The following is a 23,441-nucleotide window of genomic DNA, read 5'->3' as shown; positions in this document are numbered from 1 at the left end:
GTTGTATTGAGTTGGGAAAGCCAGGAAGGTGGCAGGGGTGTTAGATTAATTAAGCTTTGACTTCCTGGGTAGGAGTCTGTCCACAGAAGGGCAGGGACTAGTCCCAAGGCTATGCTACACAGTTTCCACCTGGGTCCCTGGAGAGGATGTCTCTGGTAGGGCTGAACCAAAGGATGAAGAGTGACTTAGAACCATGTCCTGTGGGGCAGAGAGTCACCCATCTTGGGTAAAGGGACACACTGTTCCAGCTGCATGGGACCACAAACCAGGGTCTGCTCAGTGGGACATAGCCTCAGTTGAGAGTACTGGAGGTCTTCCTGAGGAAGATCCCAGGGAGGACTCAGGCAGCAAGGAGTAAGCCCTAGCCTGGGGAACTGAGCTTGCCACCTGTGTCCAGAGGGTGCAACCTGCTCTCAGGGGTAGTAAGGGACCTCAAGGGAGGTCTGATGGAAACTGAATCACAGGGATAGAGGTGGAGGCATCTGGCTGCAGGCTTCATCAGTGTCCTGAGAAGTTGTCGTGCCCCTATATTGAGGAGCTCTATGGTATTTTACAGAGCTGGTTACAGCTGACAGCCTCTGGGTGAACTCCCAAAATTTTTGCCCCAAATGGATGGCTCCTGCAACAGCAACCACTGGTGTCATGAGGCCCAACACAAATAGCTGAGCCTCCACTCCATGGAAGGCAAACTGTAGCTCCACATCTGCACTTGGTTGAGGAAGGACAAATTTCCTGAGGGAAGAGTCCTCATGGGTTACTCTACTTAAAGCCACACCCCAAGTCCCAACTCCACTCTGGATGCTTTCCACTTCTTCTGGGCTCCACTTCTGCCCTGCTCAGATCCTGATATTCCATCTGAGGCCCCGCCCTCACGGGCCCACAGCATTAAGACCTGGTGCACCAGCACATGTAGAAGGCCAGGGGATAGGATACCTGTTGCCGAGGGAACAGCCTATTCCAGTTGACCACAAAGAGAGTCAGGCTTAGGAGAATCAGGAGCCCTGCATTGTCTGGGTCAAGAGGAGTACAGAAGGCTAGACAGGGAACACCACCACCCCAAAGGAGAGAGACAGAGACAAACTCCCTGACCTGTCAAAAGTAAACACACACACACACAACAACAACAACAACAACAACAACAACAACAACAACAACAAATGGATACATACTCAGAGGAAAAAGGAAACTGGGGGACAAGGCTATCAATCATAATACTGGGCATAAGCTTTTAATCCCAGCTACATATGAAGCTGAGACAAGAGAATGGCATATTCAAAGCCAGCATGGACTACAGGGTGAGTCCACAGTCAGCTTGAGCCTCAGAGAAAGCCCAAGAAAGACAGAGACACCCCTCTTTCTAGGAGCAGCAGAGCTGGAAATCTAGCCACACCTTTGAGTAGGTGGAGGTTCTGGGGTTGGGAGGAGAATCCCCAGTCACCCCTGTCCTTTCCAGCACTTACTGATACCAATAATGAGGAAACTGAAGATGAAGTCTATCATATTCAGGCAGAGACAGACTGGTGAAAAAAAGAGAAACCTGGTGGGCAGGAGGATGAGGCATAGTGCCAGGGCCAGAAATATGAAGCCTTTGTTCATGTGAATGAAAACTGGGAAGGAGAGTCAATGATATAACTGCAGTTACCCCAAAATATCCCTCCCTCCCTCCCTCCTTTGCTATCACTCCCTTGCTCTCTCTCTATGTCTCTCTCTTCTTTCACTCACACCATGAGGAGACCAACCTAAGTACTGAGGCAGCTGGAGAGGAATGCCTTTTCAAAGATGTGCCTGAGCAGTTTAGAGACACATGGATCTTATCTCAAAATCCAAGGTACAGGCAGTCAAGGCATCCTGGTGTTGGCTCTTAGTTGGTAGAATGCTTGCCTAGCAGGTGAGCAGTCCTGCATTTCACTCTGAGCACTGTGTTGAACAGAGTTTGATTGAGTCTGGTAGCCTGTGCCTGGGATCCCTGCCCTTGGGAGGATGATCAGGAAAACAAGGTTGTCCACAATGTGTCTACACATTGAGCTGGAGGCCAGCCTAGGCTGCATAGACCCTATCTCAAACAAGGCAGAGGAAGGGAATGGACATCAGCCCTAGTCTAGAATACATCCCACAATGAGGGGCAGGGCATGGTTCAGAGTCCTATAATCCTCCAATGAGGTTCTTCTAGGGATGTGGCTGAGTTGTAAAGCCCCTGTGGAGTGTGTGTAAGGCTCTGGATTCTGCCTTCAGCAACCCCCTTCCCAATCTCCCCAAAAAAGTAAAAGAGAAAAACATCACATCCACTCACATGACCAAATCTCTACCTATGAATTGTAAAATAACTCTCCTGCCCCTCATAGAGTTAACCACCAACAATGATGCCCCCACTGTGAGCCCTAACCTACTCCCCCTGAGAGACAAATGGGGGCATGCCAATGGCCCACCCTCAGAGTCACCTCTAGCACCCAATAGAAGGACCCACCAGTGATGTATAAGCTGACCAGTGAATTGGCCCACAAAGGCATAATTATGCCTCCTGCAGTCAATGCAGAGACAGATGAAGCCAGTGTAAAGACTGACCAATTTGGCCATCTGCCCATCTACTACACTGAACAGAAACAAAGGTTGCAGGATGATGGAGATGAGGGCCCAGCCACGTAGAACCAACTTTCCTTCTCCCAGGAACAGAGCAGGTCAGCTGTGGATGGAGAAAGCTATGGGATCCTGGACCTTTTCTCCACTCTCTCTTGAAGCATACAAACCTTTGTCCTCATCCTACTTTCCATTTACACCTCTCATGAACAACCAGTTTCCTGTTGTTGTGTCTGACCAGCGGCTCACATGTCTGGGTTCTAGTCTGGATAGGCATCTTGGAAACCTGGAAGAAAAGAGGGGGGCTAGGCAGCGTGAGAGAGAGATGAAACCAAGACAGTCTGATCAAGGTTCAATTTTACTATTTCTGACACTCAGTTATGAAGCAAGGGAAGGGGCCCTTTACCGCCAAATCATCTTGGAGTAAAGTTGCAGGTGAACACGTGATAGCTCCAAAACAGCTAGTTGGCAGGCAGTGGCAGTGGGAGTGGCAGGATGAAAGGGCAGCAAGCTCTGCCCCATGCTCTGTAACACTGAAACCTGAGCAAACAAGTTTCAGGCTGGGGAGGGGAGGTTACCTCTCCTCCCTGTTGTTAATATAAAAAAGAAAAGACTGGGCTGAGGCATAGAATTTATTCATGCCCTACAGTTCTGCCTGAATTTTAGGGCCTAATGAAGGAACTTTTCTCAGTGGAATTTCCTAACTTTTCTTATGGTAAACTGTATCTGGATAAGACTGTCCTTTCTGTCCTAGTAAACAACTAGCAGACTAGCCCTGAGCTGTTGGCTTCAACTTTTATAATGCTAATTAGTACTAAATAGGTAACTTCCTTGTAGAAATTTTTATCTGAAAACCAAGTAGTCAGTTATACGGAGTTGGAACCCTGGCAAAGCCTGACTGTACAAATTGAAAGGCACTTTATTATGAATAACACTGAAGGAGAGTATGTGGATATTCCTCCGCATTCTTGGATGACAGGCAGGGAACAGGGAGGAGGGGGTGATGACCAGCTCTGTAGTACAAGGCCAATTGGCTTTTTAGGGTGGGAGGCTGTGAAGGGCTTACCCTTCTAGAGGTATGGTCTCCAACCTCTGTCCACCCCTATTAATTAAGTTTAATAAGGCCACCCTTAACTGAGGTGATCAAATGATTTTCTCATCCTTAGATGAGTGGGCTTTAACCATGGCTTGGGGAAAAATTGAGCCAATTCCTCCTGTGGGTGCTGTCATGACCCACAATTGTGGCTCTTGGTATCTTTTGGGGAGGGAGGCAGAGCCTTAGAAAGATATTTTGGGTTGTAACTGGAACTAGATACCAACCTCCATCCAAACCAGGTGTATCTCACAGGGAACCCAGAAATGGTCAAGCTGGACCTTCCCCTGCAGTGAATTTCTGCACCCAAGCAGTACCCGAACTGTATTCATATGATCACGAATCAGTATGCACAATTCTGAGTACTGTGCAGCTCCTAAAGGAGAATTGTCAACCTCAGATTTAGCAAGGCCTCGACCAGAATTACATCACTAGTAACACCACAATTTGTGGCTCTTAGGCTATATTAGGAGCTGGAGGTCACCCTCCTCATCTCTGTTATTCCCACAGCCTGAGGAACTAAGGGGACCTTGCAATAACAACAAGGGTAGAAAACCAGAGACCAGCTGAGGGACTAAGCTCGTCTATCAGAATAAAAACCAATCTCTTCTAATATTTGAAATTTCTGCCTTTCTAGCCCTGATAGTAAATCTAAATCTCAAATCAGACCTAAAGCCACAATACGTGCTGGAATGTCTTTAGAATGAAAATAGCAGTTGCCACATGTACGCTCTTGCGGGGAGGGATGCACATCCACTGCAGTTCGACTGAAGGTGTAGATTGACCTGCTTGAAAGACAAAAATCTTAGACAGTGAAGAGTAACATCACAAAGCTTCTTTTGGGGAAGTCCAGCTACTTATTCAGTTTCAAATTAGTAAGGCTCAAGCTCAGTCTCTGGGCTGGTTTTAGAATTAGTAAAAAGGCCAGAGATTCTCTGGAAGTGGGGGGGTGTGCTCTGACTTAACTTTGCTAGGTAATTAAGAATATAGTTATCTACAACAGGAATCTCTAATATTGGACTAAATATTAGACCAGTCTAAGATTGAGTTATAATGACTGGTCACAATGAAGAAAAGAGAAAAATCATTATGACTCTATTAAAGGACTAATCTTATTAAGTCAGAATATACAGTCTTTGATGTTCGTTTGCCATAAAGTTAAAAGGCTTGAAGCTAGTCTAAACTGGAAAAATGGCAAGCAAGGATGGATCTAAAACATGAAACTAATTTAGTGTCCTAGTCACTTCAATCAGGGCACTGAGTCAACTTACCTGCCAGCTTGTCACATGAATTAACCATCATGCTTCTGCAGTGTTCTGTGGAGAGAACCTGTTTTTCCCTTCCCTAATAAGGTAGCTGTTTAGGATCAATCTATAAGCCAATAAGTAGATCCTTTTAAGATACTATAAAGCATTTATTAATTTTTTGACGTTTAAATTTCAAGATTTGAAAATAAAGGTATGATTTAAATAGCGTGCATGGGAATGCACTAAATAGTATGTACGGGGATACAATTTCCCCCTTCTTTGTCTTTTAAGAAGTTAAAGTTTTAAAGTTTTACAATATCTAATCTTTCGACTTAATAACTTGTTGACAAAACATTATAAATACTTGACTGAAAAGGGGGCAGTGACTAATTGTACTTTTAATCGTTTCTCTTAAGGAGCGGTTGTAACTAGAAAGCTTGAAAAGTTATTAAGAGTCACATGTGCATAATTTATTTATTAACTAGAAATAAGAGCATTTATTTGTAGCAAATTATTAAGTATAAATCCTCAAGAATTAACACTATTATGTGGAAACAAGTAGTAACTGAGGACACTAAAAGGAAAGAATTATACATGCACAATTTTTAAGAATATTAAAATAGATCGCGCGAGGGACGCCGCCACCTCCTCCACCAAAGCGATGGTTATGGAGAAGCCTAGTCCCCTGCTGGTCGGGCGGGAGTTTGTGCAACAGTACTACACCCTGCTGAACCAGGCCCCGGACATGCTGCACAGATTTTATGGAAAGTACTCTTCCTATGCCACGGGGGCCTGGATTCCAACGGGAAGCCAGCAGATGCAGTCTACGGGCAGAAGGAAATCCACAGGAAAGTGATGTCACAAAACTTCACCAACTGCCACACCAAGATCCGCCACGTGGATGCTCACGCAACTCTGAATGACGGGGTGATGGTCCAAGTGATGGGGCTACTGTCCAACAGCAACCAGGCTCTGCGGAGGTTCATGCAGACCTTTGTCCTTGCTCCTGAGGGCTCTGTTGCCAACAAATTCTATGTTCATAACAACATCTTCAGATACCAAGACGAGGTCTTCGGTGGCTTTGTCACAGAGCCTCAAGAGGAATCTGAGGAAGAGGTAGAAGAACCTGAAGAAAGACAGCAGACACCAGAGGTGGTGCCTGATGATTCTGGAACTTTCTATGGTCAGACTGTCAGCAATGACTTGGAGGAGCATTTAGAGGAGCCTGTAGTGGAGCCAGAACCGGAGCCAGAGCCGGAGCCAGAGCCGGAACCTGTGTCTGACATTCAAGAGGACAAGCCTGAGGCTGCATTGGAAGAAGCTGCTCCCGACGATGTGCAGAAGAGCACTTCCCCGGCCCCAGCAGACGTGGCCCCGGCACAGGAGGACTTGAGGACGTTTTCTTGGGCCTCTGTGACGAGTAAGAACCTTCTTCCCAGTGGGGCTGTTCCAGTGACGGGGACACCACCTCATGTGGTCAAAGTGCCAGCATCACAGCCCCGTCCAGAATCTAAACCTGACTCTCAGATCCCACCACAAAGGCCTCAGAGAGATCAGAGAGTTCGAGAGCAGCGAATCAATATCCCTCCTCAGAGAGGACCCCGACCAATCCGTGAGGCTGGTGAACCAGGAGATGTGGAACCTCGAAGGATGGTGAGGCACCCTGACAGTCACCAGCTCTTCATTGGGAACCTGCCACATGAGGTTGACAAGTCGGAACTGAAGGATTTTTTCCAAAATTTTGGCAATGTGGTGGAGCTGTGCATCAACAGTGGTGGGAAGTTACCCAATTTCGGTTTTGTTGTGTTTGATGATTCTGAACCTGTTCAGAAGGTCCTTAATAATAGGCCCATCATGTTACGAGGCGCGGTCCGCCTGAATGTGGAAGAGAAGAAGACACGAGCTGCCAGAGAAGGCAACCGCAGGGATAACCGCCTTCGGGGACCTGGAGGCCCCCGTGGTGGGCCGAGTGGTGGGATGAGAGGCTCTCCCCGTGGAGGCATGGTGCAGAAACCAGGCTTTGGCGTGGGCAGGGGGATTACAACTCCAAGGCAGTGAATTGCTTGGCTCAGATCTCCACACAGCACACAGCCCCGGCTCCAGCGTTTGGTGTCTCGGAATAGTCTATTATAAACTGCTTGAGTTTGTACAATTTTCATTTCGCTTGTGTTCATGGTGTGTGCTCCCAACCCCCTTTCCTCCCCTGACCCCTTAGTCCTTCATTCCCAGTTTTCTGGAATGATACTTTAGAAGGAATAGCTTGTAAAGAAGAGGAAAGACCGACCTTCCTGCTCATGCTGCGCATACAGACTGGACTTTCACGGCCATTCCCCAGAGGAGCGTGTCTCGGCTTCGCTGACAGCGAATGTTTCACTTGTTGGGAGACACAGGATTTGATAAACATTTTGGAAGCAGGAAAAATCAAGTCACGACTCCTTTCTGGTGTGGAAAAATTACCTTTTGGCAGGCAACTGGCGCTGGGTCCCTGCTGGTGTGGCTAACTGAATAAAAGGTGGTTGCAGACCTTGGTTCTTTTAACATGTGATTACCGAACAACTCTAAGCCTCCATTTTTACCATTGGATTTTAAATTGTGATGTAGCCTGTCAATGTCTAGAACACAGCTAAGGACTTTTGTTGACCTGTTAGAAATTTTTTTTTGAGGTAGAGTTTTTCATGTTTTATTTGTATTTGTAAAAAAAAGAAAAAGAAAAAAGAAAAATGTGGCCTCCCTTCCCCCAGCCTGGAACCTGCTTGCTCAAGGGTGGAGCTACCGGCTCATTCGTCCTGCCACGCCCACTGCTGGAACCTGCCTTTGCTGCCTGGAGGCACACACGTGTTCATCCTGCTACTGGACCCTGAGTTACTTGGCGGGATATTGGGTTCCCTCCCCCTTCCTTTATAAATGAGTGTCTGGAAATAGTAAAATTGAGCTTTGATCAGGATGTTGTCTTAGCTCCATTGTTTCTTCCGCCCCGTCTAGATTCCTCTCTTTTCAGCGAACTGCCATTCTCAGTTGAACCGTTCGTGTTGTGGACTGCGGGCAGGCCGCAACAGAAAAAAGGACAAAAAATTCCCACAAGAAAACAAACCCCCAAATCTGATAACAAAAAACAAGCAAAACTGTGCCTTCTATTTATCTTTGATTCCGGTCGGTCCTGGCAATTGTTTAAAGAAAAGTAATAAAGATTCTAGATTTGTTTTCAGATTCAGAGTATGTGGGGGAACTGTAGAATTTTTTTGATCATGTGTATGTGTCGTGTTAACATTGTTTTGCCTTATCCTAAAATCACGCCCCAGACTGGGATGCTGTTGAGGAAAGTGCTTCTGTGAGGCCTGTGACCTCAGTGGCTCTGTGTGCCACGCTCTGCTCTGCTGTCTGTCAGGGTTCCTGCTGGGCCAGAAGAGACTTGGCTAACGTGCTCTAGGGTCTGCATTTTTTTCTTTAAATCATAGCCATATGGTAAATTTTCTATTTTGTTACGTTTCTCTTTTACTGATGGACACACAGTGGGTGTTTCTTGGAAAAGGCCAATTTTTATTAAAATATTTCTGGAAGAAAAAAAAAGAATATTAAAATATTATTTTAAACCATAGCTGTTATGAATATACAAAGAACGAGGTTATATATTTAATCTACCTTATATGTACGACCTATAGACTGTCTGGGATATAAATCTATCCTGGCATTGTTTTAAAATGTCCAGGCAATTAGAACAATTTAATAAATGTCTAAAAACCACCTTCTTAAAAGGACAGCATTTTTACTATGAGTTGCAATTGCAAATTTGAGAATTAATAGCATTTGAGGGACGAACAATCTTAAGCAATTGTGAGCTCTGAGATATAGCATTGACTATCAATATACAAATTAAGGTTTGATTGTTCAGCATTTTAAAACAACTAGATTATTTGTGCTGAAACAGGGGGAAACTTAGGAGACTAAGCATGTGATCTAATTTACATTTATTTACGTCTCATATAGGGGTTGTTATTAAACACAATAATTGGGATGTATGCATGCATGAATTTATAGAAGATATAAAAGCATGTATAAAAACAATTAGCTCATCCTTGGGATATTGATTGTTAATCTATTTAAAATGATGGTGTGTAATAGGTCAATTATTAATATTTTGTAATAACCAAATAAATTGCTGTATAGAACAAGGAACCTTTGTATAGGTTTTTTAAAAATATACGCATATACTTTACAATTTTTTATCAGTACCATAGTGGTATAAATAGGATGTTGAAACTGTTTTGAGGTGAGTGCTATCTCGAACCCGCCCACCTGCCTTGTCGTGGCTTTGTGGTCTAGGGCCTGACAACCACAGGGTACTTGGGGGGGGGGGAGCATTTGCCCTAAGCCCTCTTTAGCCCTGACTGCCTTATACCCTGGCATGTGGAGTCACTCTGAAAAGGACTCTGTATTATAACTCGCTGCTGAGCCCTGTATCTCTAAAGCAGAGAAGGTGGTGTGCACCTGACGCGTCACTATTTCAAGCTGCAGCTATGGTCCTGGCACTGGGGCGGAGCCGGCCCTGCTGCCACAGCCTCTTTTGTTACCGCTGCAGCCACCTCGGCCTTTTTCTCAGGCTAGAAAACTCAAACCAGGGTGGCGGAGCACCCCGGGCCTTAGCGGGGAAAAAATATGACTACTCTGAAAACATGGCTACTCTGGTTTGGACACGTGGAGGCTCGGGGCTCATGGGGCAAAGATGAGCGCTGCCCTCTCCTGAGTTCATTGTAAAGCTGCCCGCCTTATGGCAGCCTCTCACATTACTATGGCTCTGGGAAACTGTGTGTCTCAGGGCCCCGCCCCACAGCAACCAGCAGCTAGCTGGGCCCACGTGGACCAACGATCAGCTGGGAGGATGAGAAAAATGGCTTTACAATAATGTTTTTTCTGGCCAAGGAATTGTTTTGGGCACAGCTAATATTTAATTACCAATGAATATTATTAATAACAATTGTAAAAGCTTTCTTTATTTTTTGTAAAACCTTTTGTAGTAAACTAAAACCCTAAGCAATAAAAGGATATTGTCTCTTAATCTTTTGGGTGAGAGCAAGGATTTAAAGTAAACTTCCCTTGAGAAGCATTAGTTAATAAAACATTTTCCACTTAGGAAACAATATACATTGAAAGATTAAAACTCTTGGCTTCTTGTATAGAAGCAGAAATGATAAAAATTTCTTACATAATGTAGATCAATATTTAGCCATACTAGAGGCAAAATATTCTAGTTATTACAAACTCACTAGAAGCAAAACCTTTACAATCGTTAAGATGCAAAGGAGAGAGAAAAAGAAACAAACTTTCAGATTTATAATAACTATATAAAAGTTAGGCAAACCAGATTGTAATGCCTTGATAAATTTTATGGTCTGATTGACTCTTTATAAACTATGAATTTGAACTTTATTAAAACAGCATATGGCTAGATCTGTAAAGAATTATTAAGTTTCTTTTTGCAACATTAACTTTGGGAAAGTAAAACCCAATTTCAAAACAATTTATTACTTTAGAATTAATATTATAAGCATTACTATCATATTATGAAGTTTAGCTGCCAATTAATACCTATGAATACATGCAAGCTTTAATGCTTTAATAAAGAGACATTGCTTTAAATCTTATCTTAAATTCTACTTTCTAGGATAGGAAACACATTAATTATTACCTCAACTAGAAATATCCTTAGAGACCCAGCCTCTTGGCCTGCCATATGCCACGTGCTGGAAGGACTCTAAACTTGAGTTATCAATTTTAAGACTAACAATCTGTTAACAATGTAACAATTATTAATCTTAACCCATAACTTATGAGCTGATAGTGAAAACACGCAGAGCACATTACCAATAAAAAAAAAATGAAGCAGTTACATTTAGACCAATCAGAGAATATTAGTTTTCCTAGCTACAATCATGGAGTAAAAAGCACTTTATCATTTGCCAAACACATTAATCAGGATTGTAGAGAACCCTCCAGGAAAAAACCATTTATCAGCTTTTTTACCCCAAAACTAAGAGGCTGTAGACTCTCCCTTTTTTCCTATAACGAACAGTTTTTCCAGCAGGGGCCCTCCTGCCATGTGTCTGTTTCCTGTTTGAAGCACGTGGCAGCTCTTGGCATTGCAGATAAAGTATTTTAGCCATCTTTATTATCCAATATAAAACATAGAACATTCATTCATTCAGACTGGAACATGAACATACATTAATTGAACATGTGAACAGACTGGTGCACTAGACATTAGACAAAGACACAAAAGGAGCAGAGTACTTCTGCTGTAAAGCCCAGAAAGAACAAAGCATGGCACTCCTGAAATTTCTCTTTGTTTTTTGGGACATTTTCCTCCGGCATGATGCAGATTTTAACAGGCCATCTTCTACTACATATGCAGCTAGAGACACGAGCTCTGGGGTACAGGTTAGTTCATATTGTTTTTCTACCTATAGGGATGCAGACCCCTTCAGCTCCTTGCGTACTTTCTATAACTCCTCCATTGGGGGCCCTGTGTTCCATCCAACAGATGACTGTGAGCATCCACTTCTGTGATTGCCAGGCACTGGCATAGCCTCACAAGAGACGGCTATATCAGGATCCTTTCAGCAAAATCCTGCTGGCATATGCAATAGTGTCTGCGTTTGGTGGCTTATTATGGGATGGATCCAGGAACAACAACAAAAAGAAAGAAAGAAAGAAAGAAAGAAAGAAAGAAAGGAAGGAAGGAAGGAAGGAAGGAAGGAAGGAAGGAAGGAAGGAAGGAAGAAAGAAAGAAAACAGTGATCCAGAGTTCCAAGTCCAAAAGTGCAAGAATTTTGGCATTTTCCAAAAAAATGATTTGTATCTACAGGGAGGTTGCAACCATATGGCTATCACTGGTGCAAAGATTTTGTTCTAACTCCAACTTTCTGGGATAATCTTGGACTTGAGGTACAGGACCTTCCTTAGAGGTATGGGTTAGGCAGCACTCGCTCCACTACCCACATTTCACACCAATTCACCATTGCCATGACCTTGCCATCTGGCAATGGTCTCTGGAACACTAACAACAGCAGGCCTTTCCCCACCCAATCTCATCGTTGTGAAGTTATCCAGTGTGAACTAAGGCCTATGGGACAGCAGGTGCAATGGAACACAACCGCTACCACACCAGGAAAGGGGAGTGCATGGAGTCCACCTCTATCATCAAGGGCAAAGCTTAATCAGCATCTGGCTGCAAACACAGCAGGGGTGGGGCTGTGAGACAGAATGAGGGTTTTTAAAGTCTCCCCGAGGAGCCTCAACAGCTCCAAGCTCACTGCCTGCTGCTCCTGGACACCTACTACCATGTGGTTCCTGATCCTGTTTCTTGCCCTGTCCCTAGGAGAGATTGGTGAGATGAGGGAATGGGAGGGGTGAGAGCCCTGACTCTCCTGCTGCCTTTGGCCCTGGCCATCCCTCTCCCCTCTCCCCTCTCCCCTCTCCCCTCTCCCCTCTCCCCTCTCCCCTCTCCCCTCTCCCCTCTCCCCTCTCCCCTCTCCCCTCTCCCCTCTCCCCTCTCCCCTCTCCCCTCTCCCCTCTCCCCTCTCCCCTCTCCCCTCTCCCCTCACAACAGCTACATCATAAACCCACACCTGCTCCCCCTTCTATGCCCTACACAGCACCAGGTCCCTCACTGTCCTTGCTGCCAGGACAGTCCACTGTCCACTCCCACTTTCCAGGACTTTCTCCTCTTTCTTAGACACCTCACCATATCTAGGCTTCTCCAGTCTTTCTAAGGAAATTAACTTCTTACTGAACTTAGGTCCTTGAATTTCCCTACAGTTCATTGTTTTTCCTAGATCCTTATACCTCAACCCCCAAGTCAAAGGATTGCCTAAATCCCACACTAGAGCCTTAGGCTGTCCACCAGCTGCCACCCTTCAGCTGTGTTTGCCACATGATGACAACTGCTCCCCCATCTTCCCAAGAAGCTCAGTTTCTACCAAAACTTCCTCTTCTCACATTGGCTTGTCAGGTCAGATGGGTTCCCCCTCCCTTACTGGTGTGGAGAGTATGCCCATGTCACTTCTCACTGACTTTTTGGTTTAGTCTCATTTTTGGAGAAAGGGTCAGATGGCAGACGCTAGACTTGGACAACAAGTATCTTCATCAATCACTCACAACATTGGCAGGGTATCTCATTGAATGGAGATTTCTGCTTAGGCTAAGATGACTGTTCTACAAAACTCAAGGGAATCCTCCTGTTTCCACCTACCCAGCTCTGGGGTTACAGGCACACAGCATCACACCTGACTTTTTCCCTGTGTTCTGGAGGGTTCAGCTCAGGGCCTAATGCTTGCATGGCCAATTCTGTAGGAACCAAGCTATCTCATGCCCAGCTCTTGGGAATAAGTTCTGAGTTAATATCTCGTGATGTAGCCCAGGCTTGTATTCAGTCCATGGCAATCCCTCTGCCTCAGCCTGCTCTGTACTGAGGTTACAGAGAAGTGCGGGTGTGCATGGCTTGCAACGATTTACTCTGTTTCCAAATGTCGTGCTTTGGCCTCCTCTTTACTCTCATGCCTAGCTCTCTGAGCCAGAGGCTCCTGTCTCCTCTCTCCAGAGCCCCATTGAATAGCTCTAGTTCCCACTCTGTTCAGGAATCCCCAAAGAACCCAATGCCTAACCCTACTACATCACATCAGCTGGGTCTCTCTGCCTCAAAGTGGCCTGAGTTGCTCTAAGTATGTTTCCACTTCTGTCCAGAGTTTTTAATTCCTTTTCCACTCCTGTCCAGAGGCTGCCTCCAAGAGAACCCTGAGCCTCTCCAATACCCAGATGATTTCCCACCTCTACAGGAAATAGAGCCTTTTCCCCACAGACTCCCAGAATTTTCTTCTCTCACTGCTTGTCCCATCTCAAACTCCTTTCTTAGGGAACCCCACCCCTCTTAGATGTCATCCCCACCACAGACCCTAAAATTAGCCCACACCCTAGCCTTGACACTGCTGCTTTTATCTAGAAATTCCTCAATCTCTTCATCCCACTGCCATTTCATGCCCAATCCAAGAAACCCCAAATCAACCCAAGCTCCCTTTCCTGGATTTATTTATTCATTCAAATCTAATTTTCTGACACCTCACCTTCCACAATTCCCAAAACCCAGCCAAGACCATGACATCTTCTTAAACCTTGGAAATTCTAAATTCCATATCAGAGATTATCATTCTCATTGTACTAAGAATAAACTAGAATTCTCTCTCTCTCTCTCTCTCTCTCTCTCTCTCTCTCTCTCTCTCTCTCTCTCCCCATTGCTGTCCCTTAACATAAAACTATGAAGTGACCTGACACTATACCCAACTCCTGATTTAAGAGTTATTTCTGGGTCGAAACCCCTCTCTCCTGCGTGAGATAAGTTTCTACCTGGAGCTCCGCCATTAAACTACCTCATGCTTTTTTTACATCAAGATGGTCATCTGTTCGTGATGCTCAGGTGCACGCTGAACAGGAATTGAGTGGGGGTTTCCCCACTAGGTTCTTTCATTTGGAGGTCCTACTGAGATCTGCGTGACACCCAGGAACCCCGAAAGACCCCTTGGAGGTACCTTTGTTTGTGTGCGTCTTACATGTTGTCTGTTGTCTAAGTGTGGCACCACTGAATTTGTGTCTTCGTTTGTGAATTTGTGTCTTGGTTTTAGGGTTATGAGATTGTGGGTTTAAGTCCCACCTCGTGCCTTGGTTTTAGGGTTCTCTGTTGCTGTCTTGTTTTTGTGTTGCTGTCTTGTTTTTGTTTGTGGTTTTCGTCATGGGACAGACTGTGTGTGTGGTGCCGACTGTGGACTTGGACTGACGTTAGGACAGAATTTGTCAGTGATAATTAAGAAAAACAACTCAGCATGTGTCCCTGGCCGCAAGCAGCCACGGGGCCAGACTGAGAACTTCAGGCTTCAGTGGCAGTGGCACTGGCCGAGGTGAGGCACCACATGGGAAACTGTGGCCCAGGGAGGAACACCAATATGGAGGTTTCCCCGGGATGCCCACCCCACCACCACCACACATTTCACAGCCTGTGGGACGGGCAAGAAAAGAAAGAGGGGTGAGGTCCGCTGGGCCCCCGCTCCAGCCCCTCCTGGCTTCCTAGGGCAGACTAGAGTCGCTGCCTCCACCACCTCCCCCCCCCCCCAGTTGGCCCAGTGCAGCCAGCTGTGAGAGCTGTCTTCCCTTTCCCTGCCCCACGTGTTTTCTCTTCTAGGGCAACCCTGCCCTAAGCTGCTAACCAACGAGGGAGAAGACATCTGTCACTTTAAACTTCTGTCTCAGGTAAGGAGCACCTATGAGTCTAATCACCAGGCTCTGACAAATGGGTATAGAGGTCTAGAAAAAGGTGAGCTTAGACTGTAAGGAAGAGCAAAACTTCAGCAGACTCAGGAGAGATAGATACGAGTGAAAATAGAGATGAAAGAGATTAGAGAGGTCCGAGATGAGAGAGATACACCGAATGACAAATATTTAGAGTAGAACCAGTAAGAGGCAGAGAAGGCATATTATGAGAGAAGAGAGAGGAGAGAGAGAGAGAGGAGAGAGGAGAGAGGAGAGAGGCAGAAGAAAGAGAAAACAGGAGGGATCGTAGACAAGAAAGAAAGTTGACTAGAATCTTGTCCACAGTGGTAGGAGAGAAAGAAAAGACAAGATCTAGACAGGAAACCTGAGCAACAGAAGACTGAGCCTCAGCTACAAAGGCTCAGCTGTGTCAGACTGAAGTTACTTATTTGGGATACACCCTTCGAGATGGAAAGCAGTGGCTAAAGAAAGCCAGAAAAAAGATTGTAACTCAGATCCCCACCCCAACTACACCAAAGCAAGTAAGAGAATTCTTGGGTTCCGCTGGCTTCTACAGACTCTAGATACCTGGGTTGGCGACCTTAGCTGCCCTGTTGTACCCCCTAACCAAGGAAGGGGAGGTGTTTGTGTAGACCCCAGACCACCAGAAAGCCTTTATAAAGAGATTAAAAAGGCCCTACTGATGGCCAGCCTTTGCCTGACCTAACCAAGCCTTTCGCTCTTTATGTGAAAGAGAGATCACTGGTCACCAGAGGAGTCCTTACTCAAACTTTGGGACTTTGAAAAAGGCCAGTGGCTTACCTATCCAAGAAGTTAGACCCTGTTGCCAGCGGGTGGTTTCTTGCCTGAAAGCTATTGCTGCCATAGCTCTGCTTGTCAAGGATGCTAATAACCTCACTCTGGGACAGCAAATAACTGTAGTGGCATCCCACACTCTTGAAAGCATTATCTGAAAGCCCCCTGACTGATAGATGACGACCAACGCTCCTGTGACACATTATCAGAGCTTTTTTGTTGACTGAACGAGTGACCTTCGCTCCACCTGCTGTGCTCAATCTCGATACCCTACTGCCCTACTCATCACTGCACTGACATTCTGGCAGAAGAAACTGGTACTTGAAATGATCTGAAGGATCAGATCAGCTTTGGCCTGAGAGTTTGAGCTGGTACACCTATAGCAGTAGCCTCGCGGTTGAAGGTAAGCAGAAGGCAGGGACAGTGGTGGACAGAAAGCAAGTGATCTAGGCCAGCAGCCTCCCTGAAGGGATGTCAGCCCAAAAAGTTGAACTTTTGACTTTGATACAAAGAGGGCTGTTGACATCTGCAGAGAAGGACCTAAGATGCTGTGGCTAAAGGAAATCAGATGGCAAATCAAACCACCAAACAGGTGGCCCAAAGAGCAATGATCCTGGCAGTCAAGGAGCCTAAAGATTATTATGATGTCAGAGAGACCAGCTTTAGATACACCCCTGAGCACTATCAAGTTATGGACATTATTTGACCCACCTGGGGGCCAAGAAATTAAAAGGTGTGGTTAGGTCCTTTGACTACTATGTTACAGGACTCTCTGACTTGGCAGAAGAAATAGTCAAAGCTGCAAGGCCTGTGCTATGACGAGGTAGAATTTACAGAAATTAAGCCAACTAGATATAGCAACAAGTACTTATTAGTGTTTATAGACACCTTTTCAAGGTGGATAGAAGCTTTTCCTACCAGGACTGAGACGGGCAATGTGATAGCCAAGAAGATCCTAAAAGAAATCTTCCCGAGCTAATGGACCTGCCTTTGTTGCCCAGGTAAATCAGGGACTGGCCAAGATATTAGAGATTGATTAGAAGTTACATTGTGCATACAAGCTCCAAAGCTCAGAACAGGTAGAAAAGATGAATAGAATTCTAAAAGAAACTGATGCAGACTTGGTGCTCCTTCCCCATGCCCATCACTGTCTTAAATGATGTGTCTAAACCTACATGTTGTTGTAATAATAATCTGTAAGCTAAGTTAAAAGGCTTGCAGGTGGTGCAGAAAGAAGGCTGGTCACAATTGGCTACAGCGAACAAGCCTGGTACCCCAAAAGACATCTCACCAGTTCCAGCCAGAGATCTGATCCACGTACACCTACATCATGCCCAGACCCTCAAGCCTCACTAGAAGGGTCCCTGCCTAGTTCTGTTTAATATCCCTTCTTATTCTGCTTTTGTTCTTAAAGAAAAAGTATGATTTCTATTCTCCACATACTTCTGAAATTCTAAGATTAGAATTACTTAGTAGAAGAAGAGGGGAATGAAAGGAAATAAAACTTGAGAACTGTGATTTATGTAATTTATGTCAAATAGCCCAAAGAGTTGTTTGTGAGCTTTGAAACCTGGGGCTGAGAACATAGCAGAACAGTCCAGGACACGCCCAGGCAGGCCTGTCATTAAGACATTCCTGAGGCTGCTTAGCCATAAAGATAATGACGTGCCGGACTGGTCCAGCACCTCCCTATCTCCTGCCCTTCTGACATAAGTTAAATGTTAACAGTCCGTTGATGTTTAAATGGACCAATCATGTGAAACCGCACCAATTCCTCCCCCAGCCCCACCCCTTTTCTATAAAAGCCCCTAGCTTCCAAGCCTCGGGGTCGAAACCACTGTCTCCTGCATGAGATAAGTTTCAACCCAGAGCTCTGCCATTAAACTACCTCATGCTTTTACATTAAAAAAAGGAGAGTTATTTCTGTCGCCACAGCATATATCTCCCTATCCAGTATCAGCCATATATTGGTCCCTACCCCAGATCTAGTGGCCATGTCCACAGATCCCAACCCTGCTTAGCTATGTCCCCCAATGGTACACCTCCCTACATGTGCCAAATCTGCCTTCCCTGATTGTCCCTGTTGCAGATGCTACACCTCCTGTACAGTCTCCAGTGGTTGGAGGATATAACTGTGAGAAGAATTCCCAACCCTGGCAGGTTGCTGTGTACAACTACAAGAAACACATATGTGGGGGAGTCCTGTTGGACCTCAACTGGGTTCTCACAGCTGCCTACTGCTATGTCCAGTGAGGAAGGGTGGACACAGGAAAGCAGGGTGGCAGTCACAGATCATAACTCCAAAACAGGCTGGGGTACTGAGGGACAGGGGGCGGAACTGGCTGAAAGTCTATCCATGATTTCCTGGGTCTCTCTTTCCTCGTGCATACAGGTTTGTGTTCAGGGTCCTGTTTCTTTTCTTTTCTTTTTTTCTGTCTTATTGTCTGTCTATCTAATGTCTGTATTCAAATCTTACTGTTTCCATGGCCATCTGTCATTGTGTGTGTCCCCTCGGGACTCTCCTTACCCTGTCTGTGTCTGGGTATTATGTGTTCTCTTTGATCACTACTGTTCATAGTGGGGACCAGGCCAGAAGGGTCCCTCCAGATAGAATGTGCTGTCTCTGACAATAGGCTGTGAGAGAAGTCCTCACTCCACTTAGAGCAGCTCTGCCTTTAGGACCTTCTGTCCACTCTAGGACACACAGAGAATGGCTGGTCAGAACTGGAGCAGGGTGAGGTAACTGAGTACAGAGAGAGATGGATACTGTGGGATGAGTGGTGAGATGTCAGATCTTGGGCTGCAGGCCAAGCCTTACCTACTGTGAAAGTTCAGCCCTGTCGTAGCTGAACCTGAGCACCTCTCAGGCTTACCCTTCCTCCCTGCCCCCTCCCTCCCTTGCCTTCTCTTCCTGTTTCTGTCCCTTCTACCTCTCTGCCTATGTATGTATGTATGTATGTATGTATGTATGTATGTATGTATATTTATGTATGTATGTGCCTTTCTGTTTCTCTGTTTTTCTCTATATGTTTTGTGTGTGTGTGTGTGTGTGTGTATCTTTCTGTCTCTGTGTGTTTCTGTCCCTGACTCTCTCTTCCTTCCTCCCTCCCTCCTCCCCCACCACTTCCTATTTACTCTACCGAATCTCCCCATTGACTCCTCTCACTTGCTCCATCTACTTCCATGCCCACCATACAGTTTGAGGGTTGAGTGGGCAAAAACAACCTATTCCAAGATGAACCCTCTGCTCAGCACTGATTGGTCAGCAAAAGCTTCCCTCACCCTGGCTTCAAAATGAGTCTCATGATACACGAAAAACTACATCCCAAGGATGACTTCAGCAATGACCTGATGCTGCTCTGTTTCAGCAAGCCTGCTGCCATCACAGATGCTGTGAAGCCCATCAATCTGCCCACTGAGGAACCCAAGCTCTGTAGCACATGCCTAGCCTCAGGCTTGGGCAGCATTACACCCACAAAATATGAGGGTGTTACAAGCAACACAGCTGGGTGTGGGGGAAGGGCAGAGAAAACTGGACTGGGCACTTCTCACCACCCAATTTCCCCTGATCCACAGTACAAAAACCAGATGATCTGTACAGTGTGTCCAACAAGCTCCTGCCTATTGAGGACTGTGTCAAAAACCACAATCAGAAGGTGACAGATGCCATGTTGTGGGCAGGAGAGTTGGGTGGAGGCAAAGACACTTCCAAGGTGAAACAGACCCTCCCTACAGTGAGGTGAAGCACTGAAAGAGAGAAGTGAGGTTCTTGGTTCCCACTTCAACACCCTGATGAGGCAGGCTCTTTTCATCCTTCCCTATGGGAGGGATGTGCCCTGGGAGAGGAGTATCCTGTAGCTGATATGATTTCTCCTCTTAGACTTGTCATAGGGGATGGTCCTGTGAGCCTCTCACCACAACACAAAGTCCTCATAAGATCTGGGCTCCCAAGAGCTGGATTCCCTCACCTATTGAACAGAACTGCCTCTTAGAATCTCTGGATTCCTCCCCTGGGAGTCAGTTCTAGGTTGTCTACTAGAATTCAACTTCCAGGCCCTACCTTACTTTTGTCCTTATCTTTCTTTCAGGGTGACTCAGGAGGCCCACTGATCTGTGATGGTGTTCTCCAAGGTACTACATTAAATGACCCTGAACCATGTGTTCCTAGGCATCTACACAAAACTTATTAAGTTCACCTCCTGAATAAAAGATACTATGACAAAAAAAAAATGCCCAAATACCACATTGTCCCATGTTTTCAAAAAAAAAAAAAAAAAAACCCACCATGAAGCAAATGAGTAAAAAGTCTGACATTCTCTGTCCTACTGGAGTGCTGTACACAACCTAGGTTCCCTCAGCTGAGGTCAGGATTTGCAAAGTAGATTAGCAAGGGACACATGTATATGTTCTCTTGACTAAGGGGATGCAGTTGAAACAAACGTAAACAAGAAGCTCAGACCAACTCAAGGATGCCACTTGAGTCTCCTCTGGCAAGGAAAATGTTCATATCACAGAAGAAAAGGCTACAGAGATCAGAATGATAGACTACATCTAGGCCTGATCCTATACTGGAAACAGAAGAGATGATGAACAGATAGACACTGCAAATTCAGACTGCCTACCTGGGTTTCTTTAGTTGGGCTAGAGTGTTATGTTAATAAAACCTTGACTCACTGGAGAAGTGTCTGTCCCCAGAAGGGCAGGGATTGCCTCAAAGGCTAGACTGCAGTGTCTCCACCAGGTGTCACTGGAGGGGATTTCTTTGGTAGGGGTGGAGCAAAGGATGAAGAGTGACTTAGAACAATGTCCTTTGGGCAGAGAATCACACATCTTGGAAATAGGGCCATTATGCTGCTGCTGCTGCTGCTGCTGCTGCTGCTGCTGCTGCTGCTGCTGCTGCTGCTGCTGCTGCTGCTGCTGCTGCTCAGACCAGAAACCACTGTCTGTTTAGAGGGACATAGTCACAGCTAGAAGTATCAGAGAACTTCTGGAGAAGGGCCATGCAGGACAGAAGGCTAGATAGAACTGGAAATCTAGCCACAACTCTGGGTAGGAGGAAGCTCTGTGGTTGAGTGGAGGATCCCAAGTAACCATGGTCCTTGACAACACTTACCAATGGCAATGATAAGGAAACTGAAGATGAAGTCTATCTTGTTCAGTCAGCAGCAGACTGGTTGAAAGGAGAGGAACATGGTATGCAGGAGGAAGATGCATAGTGCCAGGGCCAGAAATATGAAGCCCTTGCTCATGTGAATGTAAACTGGGGAAGAAATTTAGAAAGAGAACTACAGGACTTAGTCATTCCAACCTCTCTCCCTCTCTAACTCTCTCCCTCTCTCCCTCTCTAACTCTCTCCCTCTCTCCCTCTCTCCCTCTCTCCCTCTCTCCCTCTCTCTCCCTCTCTCCCCCTCTCCGTCCCCCCTCTCTCTCCCTAGATCTCTCTCTCTTTCCTCTCACAGCATGAGGAGGTCAACCTCGGTACTCCAGCAGCTGGGGAGGAGTGACTTTTCAAATCCTGGATGAGCAGTTTAGAGACACATAGATCTTATCTATCTCCAAATAGAAGGTAAAGGCAGTCAAGGGGTCCTGGTGCTGTGTCTTAGTTGGCAGAATATTTGTCTAGCTGTGAGCATCCTGCATTTCATCCTCAGCACTGTGCTGAGCTGAGTCTGCAGCACATGCCTGTGATCCCTGCACTTGGGAGGAGGATCAGAAAATCATGGTTGTCCACAGATAAACATTGAGTTCGAGGCCAGCCTGGGCTACATAGACCTGTCACAAACAAATCAGAGGAAGGGAATATAGCTTTCTAGAGTCCATCTCACAATAAGGGGCAGGACATGGTTCAGAGGTGCAGCACCTGCATAGAGTCCCCCAATGAGTTTCTTCTGGGTTTGTGGCTCAGTAGCAGAGACTCTGTGGAGTGTTTGTGTAAGGCACTGTGTTCTGACCTCAGCAACCCAATCCTCTCCCCCCCCCAAAAAAATAGATATAAAGGAAGAAACATCACCTATGCTCATCTTAACAAAATCATTACCTAGAAATTCTAAAATGACTTTATTGCCACTCATAAAGTGTCCAACCAAAAATGATGTCCCCACTGTGAGCCCAAACCTAGACCCCCCAAAAAGACTCCTGGGAGAGTGGCAGTATCCCACCCCCACAGTCACCTCTAGAACACAATGGAAGGAACCCCCAGTCTGTATATTCACTGGCCAGTGATTTGTCCCACATTGGCACATTTATGACCCCTGCAGTCAATACAGAGGCAGAAGAATCCAGTGTATGCACGGTGCATATAGGTGATCGCACATCCATTACACTGAACACCAAGAAAGTTTCCAGGAAGATGAACATGAGGGACCAGCCACGTAGGACTAAATTTCAGTCCTCCTCCCAGGAACAGAGCAGGTCAGCTGTGGAGGAAAAAAATTCTGGGAACCTGGATCTTTTCTCCCCTCTCTCTCAATGCATACAAACCTTCATCTTCTTCCTCATTTACATATCCCCCTCATCTACAACAAGTTCCCTGTGGAGGCTGTTTGAAGCACATCTCCAGAACCACTTCATCTCTTTCCATTCTCATGCACTGGACTCTTCTGGTGCAGTACACCTATCTCAAACTCCAGCATGATTATGCATGCTTGAAGACATACATTAATCAAGTGCATGGATGTACTCACAAGTGGATGGATGCGTGCTTCCTTTCTTCTCTGTTAGAGCAAAAAACAGTGTAGTTTTCAGAAGAACTTGGGCACAGAGGCCCAGGACTCACAGGAGAACTAGGTGGCCAATTGATCACCAGCTCTTCACCTACCCTGGATTAGGCCTAGCCTGGTCTTCTTGGAGCTTACAGGGCACACATGAATACATCCAGGTCAAATATGCTAACTGCCATGACAGCTGAAATAGTCTAGAGGCTCAAAGAGAGGGAATGGGTTTGAAACCTGCAACAGTAAGTAGGTGTCAAAGGCTGGGTATTTCCCCTTCTGTGTACCAGAACCCATGCTGAATTCTTGATGTTTTAATGTTTGAGAATTGCTGGTACTGAAGATTTGCACCACTATACCCAGCTCCCAAACTTTTCATAGGAACAATAAAATCAGTGACCCAGAGTTCCAAGTCCAGAAACGCAAGCATTTTGACATTTTCAAAAACAGGATTTGTATCTACAGGGAACTTGGAGTTGTCTCGGCTGTCACTGGTGAAAAATTTTGTTCTAACTGCTACTTTCTTGGGATAATCTTGGACATGATGTCCAGGAACTTCCTTAGAACTGTGGGTTGGGAGTCACTTGCTCCTCCATCCTCCTTTAATACCAACTCACCATTGCCCCTAACCTTGCCATCTGGCTAAGGTCCCCAGAACTCCAACAGCTCCAGGAACAACAGGCACTGCCCAACCCAATCTCATCCCTGGGA

General features: G+C 45.8%; 1 protein-coding gene and 2 pseudogenes across 2 annotated transcripts; 2 read left to right on the top strand and 1 right to left on the bottom strand.

Annotated features, from left to right (window-relative positions):
• Positions 1-432: 432 nt before the first annotated feature.
• LOC147003269 (uncharacterized) lies at positions 433-23,027 on the bottom strand (annotated as a pseudogene).
• LOC147003270 (ras GTPase-activating protein-binding protein 1-like) lies at positions 5,573-7,437 on the top strand. 2 transcript variants are annotated; one of them, XM_085841810.1, is made up of 2 exons: positions 5,573-6,663; positions 6,762-7,437. In XM_085841810.1, the coding sequence occupies exons 1-2, from the start codon at positions 5,770-5,772 to the stop codon at positions 6,843-6,845; spliced, it is 978 nt and encodes a 325-aa protein (XP_085697936.1). In that variant the 5' UTR covers positions 5,573-5,769; the 3' UTR covers positions 6,846-7,437. The 2 variants fall into 2 exon arrangements, with proteins under 2 accessions (XP_085697936.1, XP_085697935.1); XM_085841809.1 differs by having other exon boundaries at positions 5,573-7,437.
• Positions 12,250-20,322, top strand: LOC110298267 (kallikrein 1-related peptidase b11-like; annotated as a pseudogene).
• Positions 23,028-23,441: the final 414 nt, after the last annotated feature.

The sequence above is a fragment of the Mus caroli genome, unplaced genomic scaffold (genome assembly GCF_978045245.1).
Source record: "Mus caroli unplaced genomic scaffold, Mus_caroli_1 scaffold_8, whole genome shotgun sequence".
Lineage (NCBI taxonomy): Eukaryota > Metazoa > Chordata > Mammalia > Rodentia > Muridae > Mus > Mus caroli.
This window is presented reverse-complemented; position numbering and strand designations above follow the sequence as displayed.